The sequence below is a fragment of the Callorhinus ursinus genome, unplaced genomic scaffold (genome assembly GCF_003265705.2).
Source record: "Callorhinus ursinus isolate GAN/ISIS: 27379988/994484 unplaced genomic scaffold, GSC_fseal_2.0 scaffold68, whole genome shotgun sequence".
Lineage (NCBI taxonomy): Eukaryota > Metazoa > Chordata > Mammalia > Carnivora > Otariidae > Callorhinus > Callorhinus ursinus.
In genome coordinates this window covers 1,025,801-1,044,355 of record NW_027397130.1, presented here as the reverse complement: position 1 = coordinate 1,044,355, position 18,555 = coordinate 1,025,801, and the positions used below count along the sequence as shown (strand labels likewise).

The 18,555-nt window shown below is 56.1% G+C and overlaps 1 protein-coding gene and 1 long non-coding RNA gene across 3 annotated transcripts; one reads left to right on the top strand and one right to left on the bottom strand.

The window, feature by feature from the left end:
• Nucleotides 1-607: 607 nt before the first annotated feature.
• On the bottom strand, nucleotides 608-2,722 carry LOC112814414 (carbonyl reductase [NADPH] 2-like). Its single transcript, XM_025859966.2, is given in 8 exon segments — nucleotides 608-820; nucleotides 903-1,018; nucleotides 1,283-1,349; nucleotides 1,473-1,572; nucleotides 1,656-1,701; nucleotides 1,796-1,950; nucleotides 2,063-2,160; nucleotides 2,671-2,722. Coding segments are annotated over 8 exon segments (738 nt in total). The 3' UTR covers nucleotides 608-716.
• Nucleotides 916-17,386, top strand: LOC112814415 (uncharacterized). 2 transcript variants are annotated; one of them, XR_012376160.1, is made up of 5 exons: nucleotides 916-1,053; nucleotides 2,874-3,196; nucleotides 3,326-3,403; nucleotides 15,701-15,808; nucleotides 16,313-17,386. It is a non-coding gene; the product is annotated as an uncharacterized lncRNA (long non-coding RNA). The 2 variants fall into 2 exon arrangements; XR_003205759.2 differs by lacking the exons at nucleotides 15,701-15,808; nucleotides 16,313-17,386 and adding exons at nucleotides 5,404-5,536; nucleotides 5,741-6,780.
• The last annotated feature ends 1,169 nt before the right edge of the window (nucleotides 17,387-18,555 follow it).

Sequence of the window (18,555 nt, the reverse complement as noted above, 5' to 3'; positions counted from 1 at the left end):
GTCCAGCACCCCCCGCCCCCTCACAGCCGGGCTGAGCGCTCCGTCCCATCTTCCCGAGGGATGGCCTACGTCTAGTCCAGACCCCAGAGACCCGTAACCCCTCTGACCCGCCGTGGTCGCAGCTGCGGGGCGGGGCTGAAGGGCGGGACCAGAGCCTTCAGGGAGGGAAGGTAGCTGTAGGCTGCCCTCCGGCCTCTGGCCTCTGGCCTCTTGGGGGAGAGGCATGGACAAGAATCTCTGTGTAAACAAGTCGCTGCCCTTCAGCCACAAGCCAGGGTCGGCGGTGGAGTCCGGCTGGCTCTAGGATCTGCCCCCTCACTTCATGGAAAGTGAAATGTGTGCCCCCCATCCCTGATTCCTCCCCGGCCTCGCGGCTACCCCTCCAAAACCGTGGCACGCACTGGATCCAGGAGGACGGCCTCCATTTATTTAGGCAAATCCAACCAGCACAGCGGAGGACACAGTGGGCGGGGGCGACAGGGGGTTTCCCGGCAGCGCGGGTGCGGATGGGGAGCGTGGCCAGAGACCGAGTCTGGATGGGAGAGGGGCTGATGGGGCCGGCAGGGTGAAGGGGCCTCTGGCGTGAAGGCGTGGCCGGGTTTTGGGCGGAGCCGGATGTTGGAGGGGAGGCGTGGTCCGAGTGTGGGGCGGGGCCCGGTGGGCCGAGCCCCGCCTCTCCCCCACCCCCACCCCCGGGCTCGCCAGCGCGGCGCGCTCTAGGAGGCCAGGTACCCGGCGTCCACGAGGATGCCCGAGCCGCTGGTGGGGGCGCTGCGGTCGCTGAGCAGGAAGAGGATGCCGTTGACCACGTCCTCCATCTCTGCGGGGAGCGGCGGGGGGCAGGCGGGGGGGCAGGCGGGGTCAGAGCGGCGCGCCCCGCCGCTCCCCGCAGCCCCGCTGACCTGCAAACTTCTGCAGCGAGTGCCGCTCCTTCAGCTTCCGGGCTAACTCGGGGTCCGTCAAGACTTTCTGGCTCATGGCCATCGGCACCACCTTGGGGTTCACGGAGTTTACCCGGTTCCAGGGCCCAGGGGTCGAAGTGGGCCTCAGCAGGTATATGAGCCCCGCCCCCACAGCCTCTGCGCAGCCCCCCAACACACACCTGCAGAACTTGCTTTCTGTGTTCAGTCCATCACTGACCCCACTGCCCAGAGCCTTGGGTAATCCTCAGACCTCTCCCATGCCCTCTGCTGCCCCTTACCATTGCCAGCCCCAAGCCCTGCCTGCACCCCACCTTATGTGATCCCCCACCCCTGTTCCCCAGGGCCCCCCTCCCATGCCCACCTTGTATGGTCCCAGCTCTACGGCCATGACTTTGGTGAGTATGGTCATTGCGCCTTTGGTGCAGCCTGTGGAGGGCAGACAGTCCTGAGGACCCCTTAGGGATTCAGCCTCCTTTGCACAGAGGCTAAGCCCCAGAGCCCAGCATCTCCTGCATGGAATGGGTGGTGCAGGCTGGCAGAGGGACTCACTGTAGACAGCTAGGTTGGGAAAGGAGACATGGTCCACCATGCTGGAGACACTGACAGTGGAGCCAGGCACTCCTTGGTGGATCATGCCCTGGGCCACAATCTAGAAGCCAAGAGAGGGGCAGCCTGACTCCACCGCACTCCCACCTGGGCCTTGTCATCACTGGGCCTTGTCCTCCCACTGGCTCACCTGGGATACCTGATCATGGAGCGCAGGTTCACATTGAAGGTCCTGGGGGAAGGCAGACAATCAGATGGTTCGTGGCCACATCTGCCCCACGTCCTCAGCAACCCCTCCCCAGTCTACTTGCTCTCCAGCTCCCCACCTGTCGAAGACCTCTTTGGTGGCCTCCAGGAAGGGCTGCGTCAGCAGCATGGCAACATTGTTCACCAGCAGATCCACAGGGCCCACATTGCCCAGTGCCTGCTCTGTGGCCTCCCAGTCACCCAGGTCCACACACACAGTCTCTATCCCGGGGCACTGTGGAGAGGCATTGGTCAGTGATCAAGGAGGTACTCCCAGCAGGCTCATGAGGCACCCAGAGGGTGTGGGGGGCAGGCTGCTCGGGCCACGGCGGGGCTGCATGCCTCACCTCCTTGGAGAGGCTGACCAGGCCAGTGTTGGTGCGGCTCACAGCTATCACTCTGGCTCCCAGGGCATGCAGGGCCTTCACAGTGTCTCTCCCGATCCCTGCAGGGGTGCAGTGGGTAAGCAGATGGCCCAGTACATCTGGGTCAAGGCTGAGGACCGGGGCTGCATCCCCTTCTGCCCAGGAAAGAGCAGTGAGTGCTGGGCAGAGAATGGACACCAGGGGGTAAGTGGCGGTCTGAGTCAGAGGCTTGGCCAGCCAGGGTCTGGCCAAGGGAGGCCCCAGAGAGTGGCTCCTTCCCACTGGGCCCAGGGAAGAGGCCCTGGCTGGATCTCTGAGCCTGAGGGCCACCGTGTGGGGGCAGGGAGTCTTGCACTGCCCAGGGAGTGGCCAATGTCCTGTTCCAGGGCAGCCTGCTAGGTGGTGGACATCAGCCTGGGCTCAGGTCCAGGGGCTGTCAGGGGTGCAGTGAGGGGATAATTGCTGGTGGGGTGGTCCGTGACATGCATGGAGGGACTCACGACCCCAACACAGGCCTGTGAGGCTTCGGGCCCCACCTTACTCTCCACCTCAGCCCCTCCCGCACCCTCAGCTGCCCTGCTCGCACCCACCTTTCCCTGCCCCTGCCACCAGGGCCTGCAGGCCACTGGAATTCAGCTGCATAGTGCTGACTCTGAGCCTCTGTCCAGCGGAAGAGGAGGGCACGGGGGTTTTAAAGGCCTGGGCAGGCCGTTCTGGGGGCGTCGAGGAAGGGAGGCTGGGGGCACGGGGCAGGGGAGGGGCATCACAACAGCTTCTGTTTCCACATTCACAGGGATCTGCTGCCCTCCTCACCACAACCTGAAGGTGCTGGCCAAAAATTCCACCCTGAGTTTTGGAAAAGGAAATAAAAATAAACCCTGGACTGGGGGGCATGCCCCTTCTTGGCTGGCTGGGGACAGATGGCCTGGAGCTGGACCCTGCATGATAGCAAAGGCACACTGGGCTTAAGGCTGGTCTCCCGCCCCGCTGACCCTACTGCACCATGGCCCCGGTCTGGGGACCACTGCACCTCCAGAGTCTTCCTCACGTGCCCCTGGCCACCCGAGGACTCCTGTCCCTTGGGCCTGCAAGCACAGTGCTCAGCCCTGTCCACAGGTGTGGCCGCCCTGAGGTGCCCTCATTCCCTCTCAGGGGTGGCTCTGGGGGTGGGGGGGTTCTCTCCTTCCCTAGCTGCCCCCTTTTGCTTCCCTTCCCTCCCCCTTTTGGAACTTCATCTCAGCACAGATGGGTGGACTCTTCGCAGTGGCAAAGGACTCACTGTGGGCTTCTCCTTCGTGCCACTGATGCCCGTGGATTCTGATGGTGAGTCTGCTCCTGGGGATGAGTCCAAGGGGATGTCCCGAGTGCCTTCCAGTCCTATGTCACAGGCCTCACAGGACCAAAGCCACTGTCCGGAGGTCCGGAGTTCAGGCACATGACCCCTCCACCAGGCCCTCCAGGTGTGACCCTGACACACAGGGGGCCCTTGCTGCCTCTCCCTCATTCAGGCCTGGCTGGACCCCAGGTGCGGTCCCGGGAAGACAGGCTCCTGTCCTAAAGCGCAACCTGCCTCTCTGACACCTATTCTGCTCCCGGAGGCCCAGGTGGGCTTGCCCTCTGGGCATGTCCTTGCCCTCGTGAATCATCGGGGAGTAAAATTGAGGAAATCCTTGCCCTGGGCATGGCACAGCACATGCAATCTGGCTTTCCTCCCAGACACTTGTTAGAAATCCTTTCCCAAGAGGGACTCAGGGTGCCGGCTGTGGGGGCGGAACAGTTGTGTGCACAGCGAGGCCCCCAGAATGCGCACTGGAGCCGTGCCTGGGAAGCACGTTGGGGCGGCATAGGGCTGAGCCCTCATCTACAGTGGGATCCACAGGTCTCATCCAAGATCCCCAGGATGGAGTACACCTGCTCCCACCCCTCCCAGAGCCCTGGGAGCTGGCTTCCAGCCCCAAGCCCCCGCCCCCCCTTGCCTGATCTCACAGAAGACCCTCTGGGGAGTGTTCTCCCAAACACCCACAGGTTAAAAGCGCCTCCCCGCTTCCATTAACTCACACCCCAAATCAAAACACCACACCGCGTGCTCCATCCCTCCAAGGCTGCCACTGTGTTCCAGACACAGTTCAAATGCTACAGATAATTTTTATTTTGAAATAATTCAGAATTGCAAGGATGCTACAGACTTCCCCACCGCGTCATTTGAGAGTAAAACTAGCACCCCATCACCCCCAAGTAGCCTCATGTCTGCTTCCTTCAAACACAGACATTATCCTGCACACGCACACACACACGTGTGTGCACATGAACACACGTGCACACGCACGAACACACAATCCAGGAGACTAACACCACGAATCCGCACCATGTGTCCTCAGCTCCCATTCAGGTCTCATAAATTTTCCCAGTGATGTTCTTTTTAAAAAGAACAGTTTCATCGAGGTATAGTTGATAGACACTGTCAACAAAAATTCAACTGAGTAAATTTTGAAGATCTAATTGGCTTTCTCAATCAATTTGTGGATTAGGCATCTTCCCATCTAGCAAGTAGAGAAGAACTCCACTGAGCGGCAGAAAAGGAGAGGTTTTTAAAGGAAGAGAGAGACTAGGAAAAAGGAAATTATTAGCAAAGGATGCCTTGCTCCAGGCATGGTGGCTCTCCTAAGAGGAATAGACACTTCCGAGTGCCGACCGGGACATTCCCAGGTTGACTGGGTCAAGGGTCCCTGATATGAGTGACTACAGTTTGGGCCTCTGGTTTCCTTTTTTTTTCTTTTTTTTTTTAATGTTTTATTTATTCATGAGAGTCAGAGAGAGAGAGAGAGAGAGGCAGAGGCAGAGGGAGAAGCAAGCTCCCCACTGAGCAGGGAGCCCGACGCCAGGCTCGATCCCAGGACCCTGGGATCATGACCTGAGCTGAAGGCAGATGCTTAACGACTGAGCCACCCAGGCGCCCCTGGGCCTCTGATTTTCTTTTTCTCTCTTCCTTTCTTCCTTCCTTTTGTTCTTGCTTTCCTTTTTAAGATTTTATTTATTTATTCGTAAGAGAGAGAGAGCGCACAAGCAGAGGGAGAAACAGGCTCCCCACAGAGCAGGGAGCCCAATGTGGGACTTGATCCCAGGACCCCAGGATCATGACCTGAGCCGAAGGCAGATGTTTCACCAACTGAGCCACCCAGGCGCCCCTGGGCCTGGGGTTTTCTTCTTAGCAACACTGAACTGCACAGATTAAATGTATACAATTGGAGGAGCGAGGGCATAGACAAACCCCCGTGAAACCATCCCTACAATCAAGGTCATAAACACACCCATCACCTCCCCAGGTTCCTGGCGTCCAGTTGCTTTGTGTTTGCAGTGAGAGCACGTGGCCCGAGACCCTGCCCCCACAGTGTCCTGGGAGGAGTGTCCACAGCTCGGCGCATCCCTGCAGGTCACCCACTCCTCTTGCCTGAACAGGTAGTGAAAGGGTCCGGTCCAGGCTCACCTGTGGTTTGGGACGGCCCGTCTCGTCTCCCTCACCCCAGAGCACTCCTCAGTCTTTCCTTGACCTTTATGACCTTGGCATTTCTGGAGCCTGGGGGTCGGTTCTTTTGTAGAAAGCCTGTCAGCTGGGCCTTGCCCAGTGTTCCCTCGTGGTGAGGGGCTGCATGTCTCCGTCAGGGGCTCCAGGGAAGGGCGCCGTGTCGCACAGCACGCCGTCAGCGGATGCCATGCGAACCTGTCTCACCGCTGGTGATGTTAGCTCTGATGGAGGGATGTCAGCTGTGACCAGCTCAGGCACAGCACTGTCCCTCTGCTTCACATCTGTCCTCCGAACCGCGGGCAAAACGTCCCCTATGGCTCGGGTCCGCCGTGCGCGGCGTCCGCCCACCCAGTGCACACCCGCCACAGTGCATCTGACTTCACTTCCAAGTAAAGCCAGTAGCAAAATCTGACTAACGCGATTCAGCCAGCAGCGCACAACCAGCCACGCACTCCCTTAGATGCTGGAGCCCAAACTCAGAAGCCTGGCCGCTACCAGCTCGGCTTGTGGCAGATGGGACGGGAGTGGCGGGAGAGGACAGAATGGGCACACAGACGTGCAAGCGCAACGGGGAGCTGACACCTCTCGTCTGCAACTGGTCACACGGTCACCTGTTCACCTTGCACCACGCCACAGCCCGGGCTCCTTGCCCGCTGGAGGAAGACCTCTGTCTGGTGGCCTTCTGAGCACCGCCGCGTGTGGCAATCGCCACCAAGTCGTCTTTGGGGATTGGGTGCCACCCCAGGATCCCGTGCCCCTGCTGAACTCAGGAAGCCCGGCTCGACGGCGGCCATGCCCGCCAAGCTCTCTGGCTGCCGAGAAGGGCCCGTCGTGAACTTATTTCTCAAAAGGGGTGCTGAGGGGTGCACCCCCTGGGCTCTCCGGGCTGGGAGAGCGGGTCTCACGGGAACGTGCCAACCTCTCCGCGCCCGTGGTGCCTTCCCGCCCAGCATGCCTTGGAGCCCGGCATTTCCAGGTGTTTCGTGCGGCTGTCCTTGCGTCCGGGCCCCAGCACGCGGGGCAAGCGCCCGGCTGGCACCACCAGCTGCTGCCCTCACAGGAGCCCGGCTCTGCTGGTGAGCCCTGTGGACGTCCGTCTCCGCGCAGCTTTGTGTCCCTTCTGCGCTGCTCCCACGCCCTTGGTGTCCATTCCACACAGATGCCTCCCCGGGTCTGTTGCTCCTAATCAACAAAATTGTGAAGTTGTTCTGGTGTGTGGGTGGCCCACCACTTCCCAAACTCACGCTTGGGATTTCACCCCGGCCTGCCCAGACTCATGGAGCGGGGGGCAGGGGGCCTGTGCGGTAGGAGGACCTGCGGCCGCTGCACGACCCGCGGGGTGGGGGAGGGGCGGGCAGGCGCAGGGGGTTCTTTGGGCAAAGGGACAGTGGGCTCTTGGGACACTTAGTGCTGCAAAGCGTGCGTCCCTCTGTCCCACCCCAGAGTTCCAGGTCCCATGCTTTAGCAGTTGGTGCCGCCACTTTCACAAAGCGTCCCTGGGGCCTGAGGGGTCCATTTGCACCATCATTCCGGGTGAGGCTGAGTCTGGGTCTGCAGAGGGTCAGCGCTTCTTCGAGGACTACTGCGGACACTTTCAGGTCTCTTATGCAGGCCTTGGGCTGGGAACGCCCCTTCCCCTGTGTCTCTACAGCCAGGAGAAGCACCCGCTGCCCCCACTGAACCCTCTGCGCCCACTGAGTCTGCTGCCCCCCCGTGCCCGCTGAGCCCCCTGCGCCCGCTGAGCCCGCTGCCCACCCTGCGCCCGCTGAGCCCCCTGCGCCCGCTGAACCCGTGCTGAGGAGCGGCGCACTGCTGTGGGCGTGGGGACGCACATGCAGCCCACCGTGTGTGCAAAGCTGGCAGCAGCCAGACCCGGGGCCCAGCCTGCTGTGGGGTCCCAGCTGCTGCCAGAGTCTCTCCAAGCCTGGGACCCAGAGGCCACGTGGGTGAGGGACAAGGCCTGCCGACAAGCAGAGGTGCCAACATGCAGGGCAGGCCAGGCAGACCCCTGAGGGGCTGAGAGACAGGGCAGAGGGACAGGGCAGCCCGGGAAGGGGCTTCCATGCCCAGATCAGAGCTGATGGAGCAAAGACTTGCCAAGTGCCTGGCACCTGCCCCAGGGCCCCTGACATGGGCTCACCACAGTTTCTGAGAGGAAGATCACTGAGCAACATGCGTAACCACCGCAGGCCAGCTTGGGCCCTGGGCTTTGGGTGCATGTGGCAGACCCACCAGGGAAAGGGGCGTGAAACAGGCCACAAGAAGGGTGTGACCCAGGCTGTGGCAGGCCGCCGGTGTGGGGACCCCCCCCACCCAAGGTGGCGGGCCAGGAGCAGGCGCTCACCTGCATTGCACCAGCTTGCTTGGTGAACCCCCAGCCCTCTTAGACTGTGTTTAGTGGAGAGTTAACCACAGAGGGGTCTGGCCCTTGTCTCTGCTCCTGGGACAGGATCTCCGGGCCCCTGCCATGTCCCGCCTGACAGGCGTGTGTCGGCTCGCCCGGGGGCCTGGGCACGGGATAGTCTCAGGTGTGATTTATGCTGGGGGCTTCGGGATATGTCGTATCAGGCCTGATCTCTGGGGGGACCTGGAGTCTAAAGGTCGGCCAGCCACATGGTGGACACCTAACTCCTGGACACCAAAGGTTCAGGCAAGCTTCCCTGGCTGGGGATATTTCATGCGTGTTATCACAGGTCAGGACTCCGGGAGGGGAGAGACAGTGGGCAAGTTGGCCTCTCCCGGGTGCCACCCTCTCTCTCTCCCTTTGGTGATTTTCTGTATCCATTTGCTGTAAGAAAAATGTAATCCTAAGTACAGCACCTTCTGTGGATCATTCTAGTGACTTATGGAAACTGAGGGTGTCTGTGGGGTACCCTGAATTTGCAGCCAGCTGGTCTGCAAAGAGGGTAGCCCTGGGGACCCCTCACCTTGCCGCTGGTGTCTGAGATGAGGGTGGTCTCCTGGGAATGCTCCCTGGGGCTGCTGTTGGCTAAGCTCCCCGTGCCACGGGCCAAGCCCATGCAGCACTGACAAGCCCCATAATCCCAGGGGCTTGATGTAAGGACGCCTTCTCTCCCACTTCCACTAGGGCTCGGGGGCCAGCCGTGCAGGGACTCAGGCTGGTGCAGGCTCCGCCCCCTTGTAGCTGCGCCATCTGGAACCTGGTCGTGGCAAGAGGCAGATGTCGCACTCTGCACCAGCAGGTGCTGCGGGGGTGGGGGGGAAGGCCTCGGGCACCCAGGGGCCACACGTGAAAGGCCTGGGCTGCACCTGAACAAAGGTCCTTCCCAAGCCTCCAAGCTAACTTCTCAGGTTTCCTCCTTAAGAGAGAGGGAGGTTTTATTTGCTTTTTTTGTTTCTCAGGGCAAGGAGAGCACCCTTGAGCAGACCTGCCCGAAATTGGACCTGGCCAGGGACAAGCCCCAAAGGGGACACTTGAGCAGGGTGGGGTGGAGCTAAGTCAGAGCTGGCTGGGGCCAGGGACAGGTGGGCTCTGAGGGGAGGGGGCTCCCCACCAAACGGCCAGACCCTGGGCACCCACTGGAAAGGCCTGGGCTCCAGGCTGCCCTTGGGAAGGGCATGGGGGCCTCAGGGAGGCCTGGGAAGAAGGGCCCCCCGCAGGCCAGATCCCACCCCACTGCCTGGGCTGGCCAGTTTCTCAGTTGGGAAGGCTTGACGCCACCTGGAACATTTAGTGACTGGGAGGTGCGGACAGGTACAGTCCCACGACTCTTCTGTGCACCTGCAGAAGGCTGGGGAGTGCACGTGGCCCCGGGGCCTGGAGGCCAAGCCTGTCTCCCAAGCAAGGGCGCTTTGGTGCCATGAGGTGTGGAGGGTGCTGCCCCTGGGGTCGTCCACGCCCACGCTGAGCAAGTGGCTTCTCTCTGAGTGGCACCTATCTGCCGTGCCACCCAGAGCCCAGAGCCTGCACTGGTTCCAGACCTTTGTTCATGCCCCACTGGCCGCCTGCTGCCCATCAGGCCCCCCTGGTTCTATCATGAGGATCTGCCTGTCCCCAAGGCTAGGTCACCTGCAGTCTCACGGCCTGGCTCTCAGCCCTGCTCAGCTCCTGCCCTGTCGGCTGGGAGAAGCCCCGGGCTCTCTCCCCACTGGCCACCGCCTGCTTGGCTCTTTGCTCCGCCCACCGTCTTGGGGTCTGGGCCCAAGAAGCCGAACTGGGACGTCAGCTTCTCTGAGGGTCACCCCCCTGGGTTCCTGCACCTGTGGTGTGTCCCCCACCCCCATCACATCCGCTCTGTGACTCCTGACAGCCTGAGCCCCGGGAGGGCAGGGCGTGCTGTCCGCCTCTGATCCCCCAGCACTGGGCAGAGAATGCACTTCAACTGTATCTGGGGAGTGAGGAATGAATGAATGAATGAATGAATGGCACATTCTTTTTTTTTAAAGATTTTATTTATTTATTGCGACATCTGGGTGGCTCAGGCCATGATCCCAGTGTCCTGGGATCGAGTCCCGCATCGAGCTCCCTGCTTGGAGGGGAGTCTGCTCCTCCCTCTGCCCCTCCCCCTGCTTGTGCTTGCTTTCTCTCTCTGTCTGTCTCTCTGACAAATGAATAAATAAAATCACACGAGACATTCCAGGTCAGATCTCGCCCCTGGGCCTCTGTGCTCCCAGCAGGGAGTGGGATCCAGGGCTCAGGCCATCCCAAGAGTTCAGTTTGGGGAGGGCTTTGCTTCTGGGGGTGTCTGTGGGCTGAGCGCCTGGCCTTTCCCACTTTGAACACCCCCTCTGTGGACAGGTGTTTAGGCTATGGGCACCACAGAGAAAGGGTTCCTGCAAGGTTTCCTTTGAGGACCTGGGAGCCAGCCCCTGCATGCTGCCTTAGTCGGGCCACGTGGGACACACTGCCCCGGTTGGCATGTCAGCTGCAAACCACACCTCGTTGATTCTTTTTTTTTTTTAAATATTTTTTATTAATTTATTTGACTCAGAACGAGAGAGAGAGACAGAGAGCAAGCACCAGCAGGGGGAACGGCAGGCAGGGGAGAAGCAGGCTCCCTGCTGAGCAGGGAGCCCGATGTGGGGCTCGATCCCTCAGGGCCTGAGCCGAAGGCAGCCGCTTAACTGACTGAGCCACCCAGGCGCCCCCGTCGATTCTTTTCTTCACCCACGGTGGCCAGTCCTTACCCTGCCGCTGCGGCCCCGAGGCTCAGAGGGAGAGTGCCGGACGTCTGCAGAGGGGATTGCGCTAGGGCACTGGCTGAGACGGCTGGGCGTGGAGACCAGAACCACAGCGGAGGTTTCCGTCCTTCTCAGGGAATTCTCACCCTGCCGGCCTCCACCATCTCCTGCAGGCCCCTGGCCCCGCTCCAGGGGTGGGTGTCTGCCCTCTCAGAAGCCGACTGTTTCACAGCCAGGCACCGGGGCTTGGAGAATGACAGGGAGGCCTTGGGTGTCAGGGTTATTGGGCAGGAGCCCCTTCCCGGAAGCTCCTGGGTCCTTGGGACTGAGCCTGCCCTCAGCTGACAGCTTCTCTGGTGGGAAAAGGTGTCAGGCCCCTGCTCCCTATATAATGGCCCGATAGCGAATGTATAAGGTGTAGGGAGAGGGCCTGCCAGCAGATCTCCTTTGCCAAGAGCCTAGTAAGTTCTTTCCCAAGGTGGCCCGAGGCACAAAGGCTCTTCTTGGGTAAGTGTAAGGCAGTGCCCCTGGGAAAAGCCATCCGGGCTACTGCCAGCATTAGGGGGAGGGGCATCAAGCTTCCTGCCTGCAAGCTGCCTCCCTATGCCTGTCCCCACACCCTTTGGGTGTGGACCCCAGTCTGCAGGCACAAGGCCCCATGCACTGTGAGTCTGGAAGCTGAGGTCCCAGCTGTTGGGTCCAGGGTCACTTTCTAGGGGTGAGGTTTCTAGGGGTTTCTTGTCTGTAGGCCAAGTCACGGGGTCCTCACACCGCTCGGCCTTTCTCCGTACAGGGAGAGGCTCGTCCCTTCCTCCAGATGACGGTGTCTCTGGGGAGGCCAACCACCCCCTGGGGAGCTGGCCCAACTGAGATGAATTTTTGTCTCCTTAGACCCCACCAGAGCCTTCCACCAGCTAGTTCTTCCTCAGGAGCAACTGTAACTTGGCCCCTGGATCCGAATGGAACAAGTGACTGAGATTTACAATACCCTGTCCTCCCCATAGACTAAAAATCATGCACATTTGCTTCCAGTGGTGATGTTTTACCTGGTTCCCAGACTAGCATTCCCACTGTAAATAACGATGGAGCTTGACAAATATACCCAGTAACTGTTTTCTGGAAATGGATAATAGGCAGCACAAGACTTTCATCCTTGGTGGATAGAAAACCCTGAGGTTAGACCCACAGATGCTCTGCCTAGGATAACACGTTCACTGAGGGGCAGGGAGCCAGAATCCAAGCAGAACATGTGGTCCTGCCAAGCAGCGGAGGCAGATCAGGGTTTGAGGCAACTGAAGGCGCTGGAATCTTCAGGGAGGGGAGGAGGCTGTGCCCACAAGTCTGTGTGTGGTCTCTGTCTGGTTCCTTTCTAGTGCATGACTGAGGATTGGGCTGAACACGTGCAGGATGAGATCACCCAAGAGTGGTTCAGGACAGAACAGAGCAGTAGTTTATGGCCCAGTGCTGGGGACCTGGGAGCTCTGGCCCAGCCAGAGTGGACACAGCTCATCAACACCTAGTTCACGCCCTAAGCATCCAGCTATGACCTGGAAAGTCTCATCCTTATGAGTCGGGGCCACGAGAGGTAGGCTTACTCTTTCTTCTCTCTCTAAAGCCCTAATAAAATATACAGGGCAGACAGTTTGGAGGCTAAGTCCCACTAAGTTAGAGGACCCAGGGAAACACCAGGAGTTTTCCACAGATAACCCTAATAAAACACAAAACTAAACCTAAACAAGTTCAAAATGATTAGTCAGTAATTAAATTGCAAAACAAAACAAAAACCAACACTCTTCGGGGCACCTGGGTGGCTCAGTCATTAAGCATCTGCCTTCGGCTCAGGTCAGGATCCCAGGGTCCTGGGATCGAGCCCGGCATCAGGCTCCCTGCTCAGTGGGGAGCCTGCTTCTCCCTCTCCCACTCCCCCTGCTTGTGTTCCCTCTCTCACTGTCTCTCTCTCTCTCTCTCTCAATGTCAAATAAATAAAATCTTTAAGAAAATTTCAAACAAAATTGATAAAAAGATTAAAAAAACAACAACAACAAAAAAAAACCCCAACACTCTTCAGAGGAAGATAACAAAACCCAGACTTTCTATGGCATATCATCTGTAATGTCTAGTACACAATGAAAATTTTCTAGGAATGAAAAGAAACAGGAAAACATTGCCCATAGTCAAGGAAAAAGCAGCCAACTAAAACAAAAATTATCTTGATTTGCCAAACAATACTTTAAAGCACCTTTTATAAATGTGTTCAAAAAATTAAGGGAAAATAACATTTTGATGAGCAGATAGAAAATTTTATCATAGAAATGGAAACTATAAAAAGGAATCAAATGGAAATTGTGACTTTAAAAGTACAATAACTAAAAGAAAATTCTCTGGGTAGGTTCAACAGGAAATTGTAAGTGTCAGAAAACAGAGTCATTAAACTTGAAGGCAGATCAGTAGAAATGATCCAATCTGAAGAAAGAGAACAAAAAGACCAAAGAAAAATGAATAGACCCTCAAGGACCCGCTGGATAAGGGGACGGTCAGATAAATCGTCTAACATGCAGGGAATTGACTTCCCAGAAGAAGAAAATGAGAATAGCGCCAAAGAATGTCTGAAGAACTAATGCCCCCAAATTCCCCAAAATTTGATTAAAATAATCAACATAGACCCCAGAGCTCACCGAACCCCAAGCGGGATAGGTATAAAAAGAACGACATCAAAGTGCATCATTATCAATCTGTTTAAACCAAAGATAGAAGGAGGGTGTGGCAGAGATAGAGGAGGAGCACTCATTGCCCAGAGGGAATTGGGAGCATGAAAGATGACTCCTCATAAGCCAACAAAGGGGCCAGGAGGCAGTGAAATGACATCTCTAAAGTGCTAAAAGAAAAAAAAACTCTGTCAATCCAGAAATTCTAGATGCAGCAAAAATATCTCTCAGCAATGAGGTGAGAGTCACCCGGTGGGCTCAGTCAGAGGAGTGCGCAACTCTTGATCTGGGTTGTGAGTTCAAGCTCCGTGTTGGGTGTAGAGATGACTTAAAAATAACATCTTAAAAAAATGAGGGTGAGGGGCGCCTGGGTGGCTCAGTCGTTAAGCGTCTGCCTTCGGCTCAGGTCATGGTCCCAGGGTCCTGGGATCGAGCCCGGCATCAGGCTCCTTGCTCGGCAGGAAGCCTGCTTCTCCCTCTCCCACTCCCCCTGCTTGTGTTCCCTCTCTCGCTGTGTCTCTCTCTGTCAAATAAATAAAAAAAAATCTTAAAAAAAAATAAATGAGGGTGAAATAAGACATTTCCAGGTCAACAAAAGCTGAGAGATTTTGTCCCTAGTAGAACTGTACTATAAGAAAGCTAAAGGATATTCTTTAGCTTGAAGAGAAATGATTCCTTGCAGCTACCAGAAGGAATGAAGACTGTTAGAAATAATAAATACGTTGGAAAATATTCAATACAATTTTTCTTGTCAAAAATTCCTTTAAAAACACTTGACTCTTTAAAATAAAAATAGGGCACTGGGTGGCTTAGTCGGTTAAGTGTCTGCCTTTGGCTCCGGTCATGGTCCCAGAGTCCTAGGATCGGGTCCTGCATCAGGCTCCCTGCTCAGCAGGAAGTCTGCTTCTTCCTCTGCCTCTGCCTCTCTGTCTCTCATGAATAAATAAATAAAATCTTAAAAATAAAATAAAATAAAATAAAAATAAGAGGGGAGCCTGGCCGGCTCAGTCGGAGGAGGAAGCGACTCTTGATCTCAGGGTCATGAGTTTGAGCCCCACGTTGGGTATAGAGATGACTTAAATAAATAAATATTTAAAAAATATCCTTGTGAAATGGCATATGTAAAAGTAAAAAGTAAAACGACAGCCCAAAGGAGAATGAGGGAAAAGACATTCTATTCTTGCAAAGTTATTACATTTGTGAAATGGTTAATATTGACCCCAAACCAATTTTGATAAATTCAGGATGCATATTGTTAACCGTGCAGTGCCAACGAAATACTTTTTGGATATGTGGCTGAGAAACCAAACGAGGAAATAAAATAAAGCACTAAAGCTATTTGCTTGCCAGCCCCACCCCGGGAGAGGTGGGCAAGGAGCAACAGGAGAACAAAAGGCAGAAAGAACAAATAGAAAACACGGCAAAGTGGTGGACTTGAACCCAACTAGACCAGTAACTACATCAAACGTGACCCGGCTACACATGTCCAAGGCAGAGATCATCACCACGAATGTAAAAGCAAGACCAAATGCTGTCTACAGACACCTTGTGATTGTTACAAATAAATGGGAAGGAAAAGACACGCCATGCAGACAGTAAGCACAAAAATGTCTGCGTACAAAATGAAACACACCGGGGCGCCTGGGTGACTCACTCGGTTAAGCGTCTGCCTTGAGCTCGGGTCACGGTCCCAGGGTCCTGGGCTCGAGTCCTGCGTGGGGCTCCCTGCTCCGCGGGAGCCTGCTTCTCCCTCTGCCTCTGCCCCCCCACCTGCTCCGGCACATATTCTCTCTCACAAATAAATAAAACCCTTTTAAGAAATGACACACACTTTACAAGAATACAAACACACAGTTATATCGCCAAACACCTGAGTGGTTTCCAGGAGGGGAGGCAGCAGAGGACAGAGCTCTAAAGGAACAAGTGCGTGAAAAAGGGGGGGCGGCCTGGCCCAAATGCGGGAGTGAGAAAGTGATTCCTGGCACAACTTCCAAGAAAGAAAAAGCACAGAAGAAAGGCAGGGAAGGAAGGGGAAGGGTGGTGGGCAGGAAGAAGCCATGGGGGGTGGGACGGCTGCCCTGGGGGGGGCCGGTTCTTGGGGGGGGCCTCCCAATGCTGTGCATTCTGGGGTTTCTGCTTCTTTCTCCTGGGCAAGGGGAAGACGGGCACAGGTTAGGGGCCCAAGGCCGCTCTGTGTGGCTTCAAGCTTTTATTTTATTATTTTATTTTACTTTATTTTATTTGAAGTAGGCTCCACACCCAGCATGGAGCCCAACGTGGGGCTTGAACACATGACCACGAGATCAAGACGTGAGCCTGAGATCAAGACTTGGACGCTTACCTGCCTGGGCCCTCCAGGTGCCCCTCAATCTTCTTACATGAACCCCTCAGAGAACTGCCTACCCTTCCAGGGCCTTGGCCAGAGCACAGCTGGGAAAGCCGCCCCAGGAGGTTGGTGGGGCCAGAGGTCGGGCTCAGGTGGGAGGAGGGACGTCGCTGGGGCTCAGGAAAGCCCACCGGCTGGGCCGGGGGCGACGAGGTCTGGGGTGCGGAGCAGGGCGGGCCCTGGGACCGGCACAGGGGCCGGGAAGCTACCTGGAGATGGTGGCTGTGGGCAGGGCACGGGGACCCGAGCCGGTGCGCCCCTGCATGGAGGCCAGAACCCCGTGGAGACCCCTCCTCACTGCGGCGACTCCCTACAACTGAGCTTTCAAAATGCGGGGCTGGCGTCCCCTCCTCGGAGAAGACAGAGGACGGCTGCCCCCACGCCCCGTGTGTGTCAGGAGCCACGGGCTGAGAGGCCTGGCCTCTGTACCCCCCTGCCTTTTCCCTATTCCTTCTCCTTCTTTCTTCTCCTTCCAGAACCCGTTTGCCGCTGCAGGCCTGGCTTCACACTCCCCATCAGGAAAACTTGGCTGAGAACAAGGTGGTTATCACTGGCTGAAAATAGAAGTTTGTGTGTCTGGTAATAGCAAGTAACAGGTGTTTCATAAGAACCCCCTGTCACCCCCACCCCGCCACCAGAACGCCATCAGATCCCCGGGGGCTTCTGCTCCCTCCGTCCAGTCTGCTCAGGGTCCCACATCATGGGTACTCGCCAAACCTAAGGGCTTCTCCATACTTCCCAGCTTCCCTCCCATCGAGCCAGTGAAATGTGGAAGGAGGACTCTGTGTCCCTTCTGGGCTCAGGTGCTGAGCCTCGGGTGCTCCTCACACTTCTTTCTTCCTCTGTTTTACCTGATGATGCTGGGGCGACTTGGGAACCACAGATGGTGGGCCCCAAAGGTAGAAGCGCCCTGGGTTCCTGACCCATGCAATTACCCTGTCATGTGAAAAATGCGCGTTTAGGACTTAGTCCTTTCTGCACCACCGCCAAGCCCATCCTGACTAACACGACAGGCTGGCTTTTTTTTTTCCCCCCAAGTAAAAACAAATTAATTGATAGACTGATTCTAGCAGTATTTGTTGAAAAGACTTTTCCCCATTGGATTGCTCTGGGGACTTTACTGGGACCCCTGTGACGGTGTGCGTGTGCACCTGTGTCCTCTGGGGCCTCGGCGTCTACGTGTGGGCCGTGCACCAGCGCCATGCTGTCTCCATACTGTAGCTCCACGGTAGGTCTTGAAGTCCTTCAACTTTGTTCTTTTCCAAGATTGCTCTTTAGATCCCACATGCTAAGCATTTCCATATAAAGTTTAGATTCAGCTGATCAACTTTTTTGTAATGTACTTGTCTGAGTTTGGTGCCAGAGTTATACTGGCCTCACGAAATGAGGGAAAATGTCATCTTCTCGCCTATTTTCAGGAAGGCTTTGTGTAATGTTGATGTTATTCCTTCCTTGAATGTTTGATAGAATTTGCCAGTGAAACCACCTGATCCTGGGTATTTCTTTGTGGGAATGCTTTTTGTTAATGCATTGAAATTATGTAATAAATATGGGCCCGCTCCAATTCTGAATCTCATCTTGGCTCAGTTTCTAAACGTCTTTTTTTTTTTTCTAAACGTCTTTATTGAGACATCATTTGCATCAAGAAGTGTACGGTGTTGAAGTGTACAGTTCTGTGGTTTTTATTATATTCACAGAGTTGTGTAACCACCACGACTACCTAATCCCAGAACAGGGTTAATCCCTGTTATTCACGGTGGGACGAAGTCACCGCAAAGACCGAGTTAGCCGAGGCTGAGCCACTGCTCTTAGAGGAAACGCACGCAGGTGCGCACACACACTTTCCATAGATAAGAACCCTGGGAATCGAGAAACAATTCATTCTGGCAGATTCTATTTGACAAAAGAGAAAACGAGGCTCAGAAGTGTTATGTGACCTTGCCAGGAGTGGGGATTCACACCTGAGCCTCGGGCCCCGGAGCTGGAGCCATTTGCCCCCATCCCCCACCGCCGCCTTCATCCTTGGGGCTCTAAGGCAGAGCCTCGCCTAGTTCTGCCTCAGCTGGGGATGCACAAGTCTTCACCTGTCTTCAAATGACCAGGAAAGTAAGTACTGACCTTGGGATTACAAACAGATGTTGTCAAGTGGGCCAATTTGCAAATACCCAAGCTTCCAATGGGGATCAAGCGTGTTTCATTGCCCCAGGAAAGCCCACACCCATCAGCAGCTGCTCCCGTTCACCCCCAAACACCCCCCCCACCCAGCCTGCAGCAGCTGGCCTGCTTGGTGGGTCACCCTCCCTCCAGGGCTAGCCTGGGGCCCAGCCTGCGGTGACATGGGGTGTCCTGACGCTTATTAAAGGCTCGTTCAAAAAATGTTAGACGGAGGTCCAAGGATACACAATTGAATTTTTATTTTTATTTTATTAAGATTTTATTTATTTACTTGAGAGAGAGAATGAGAGAGAGAGAGCACATGAGAGGGGGGAGGGTCAGAGGGAGAAGCAGACTCCCCGCTGAGCAGGGAGCCCGATGCGGGACTCGATCCCGGGACTCCAGGATCATGACCTGAGCCGAAGGCCGTCGCTTAACCAACTTGAGCCACCCAGGCGCCCCACAATTGAATTTTTAAACTTAATTTACAAAATTTTAACTTTTTCTGATGATACATCTACTGCATGTCCATTATAAGACATACTTTGTTACGTGTAAAATACCA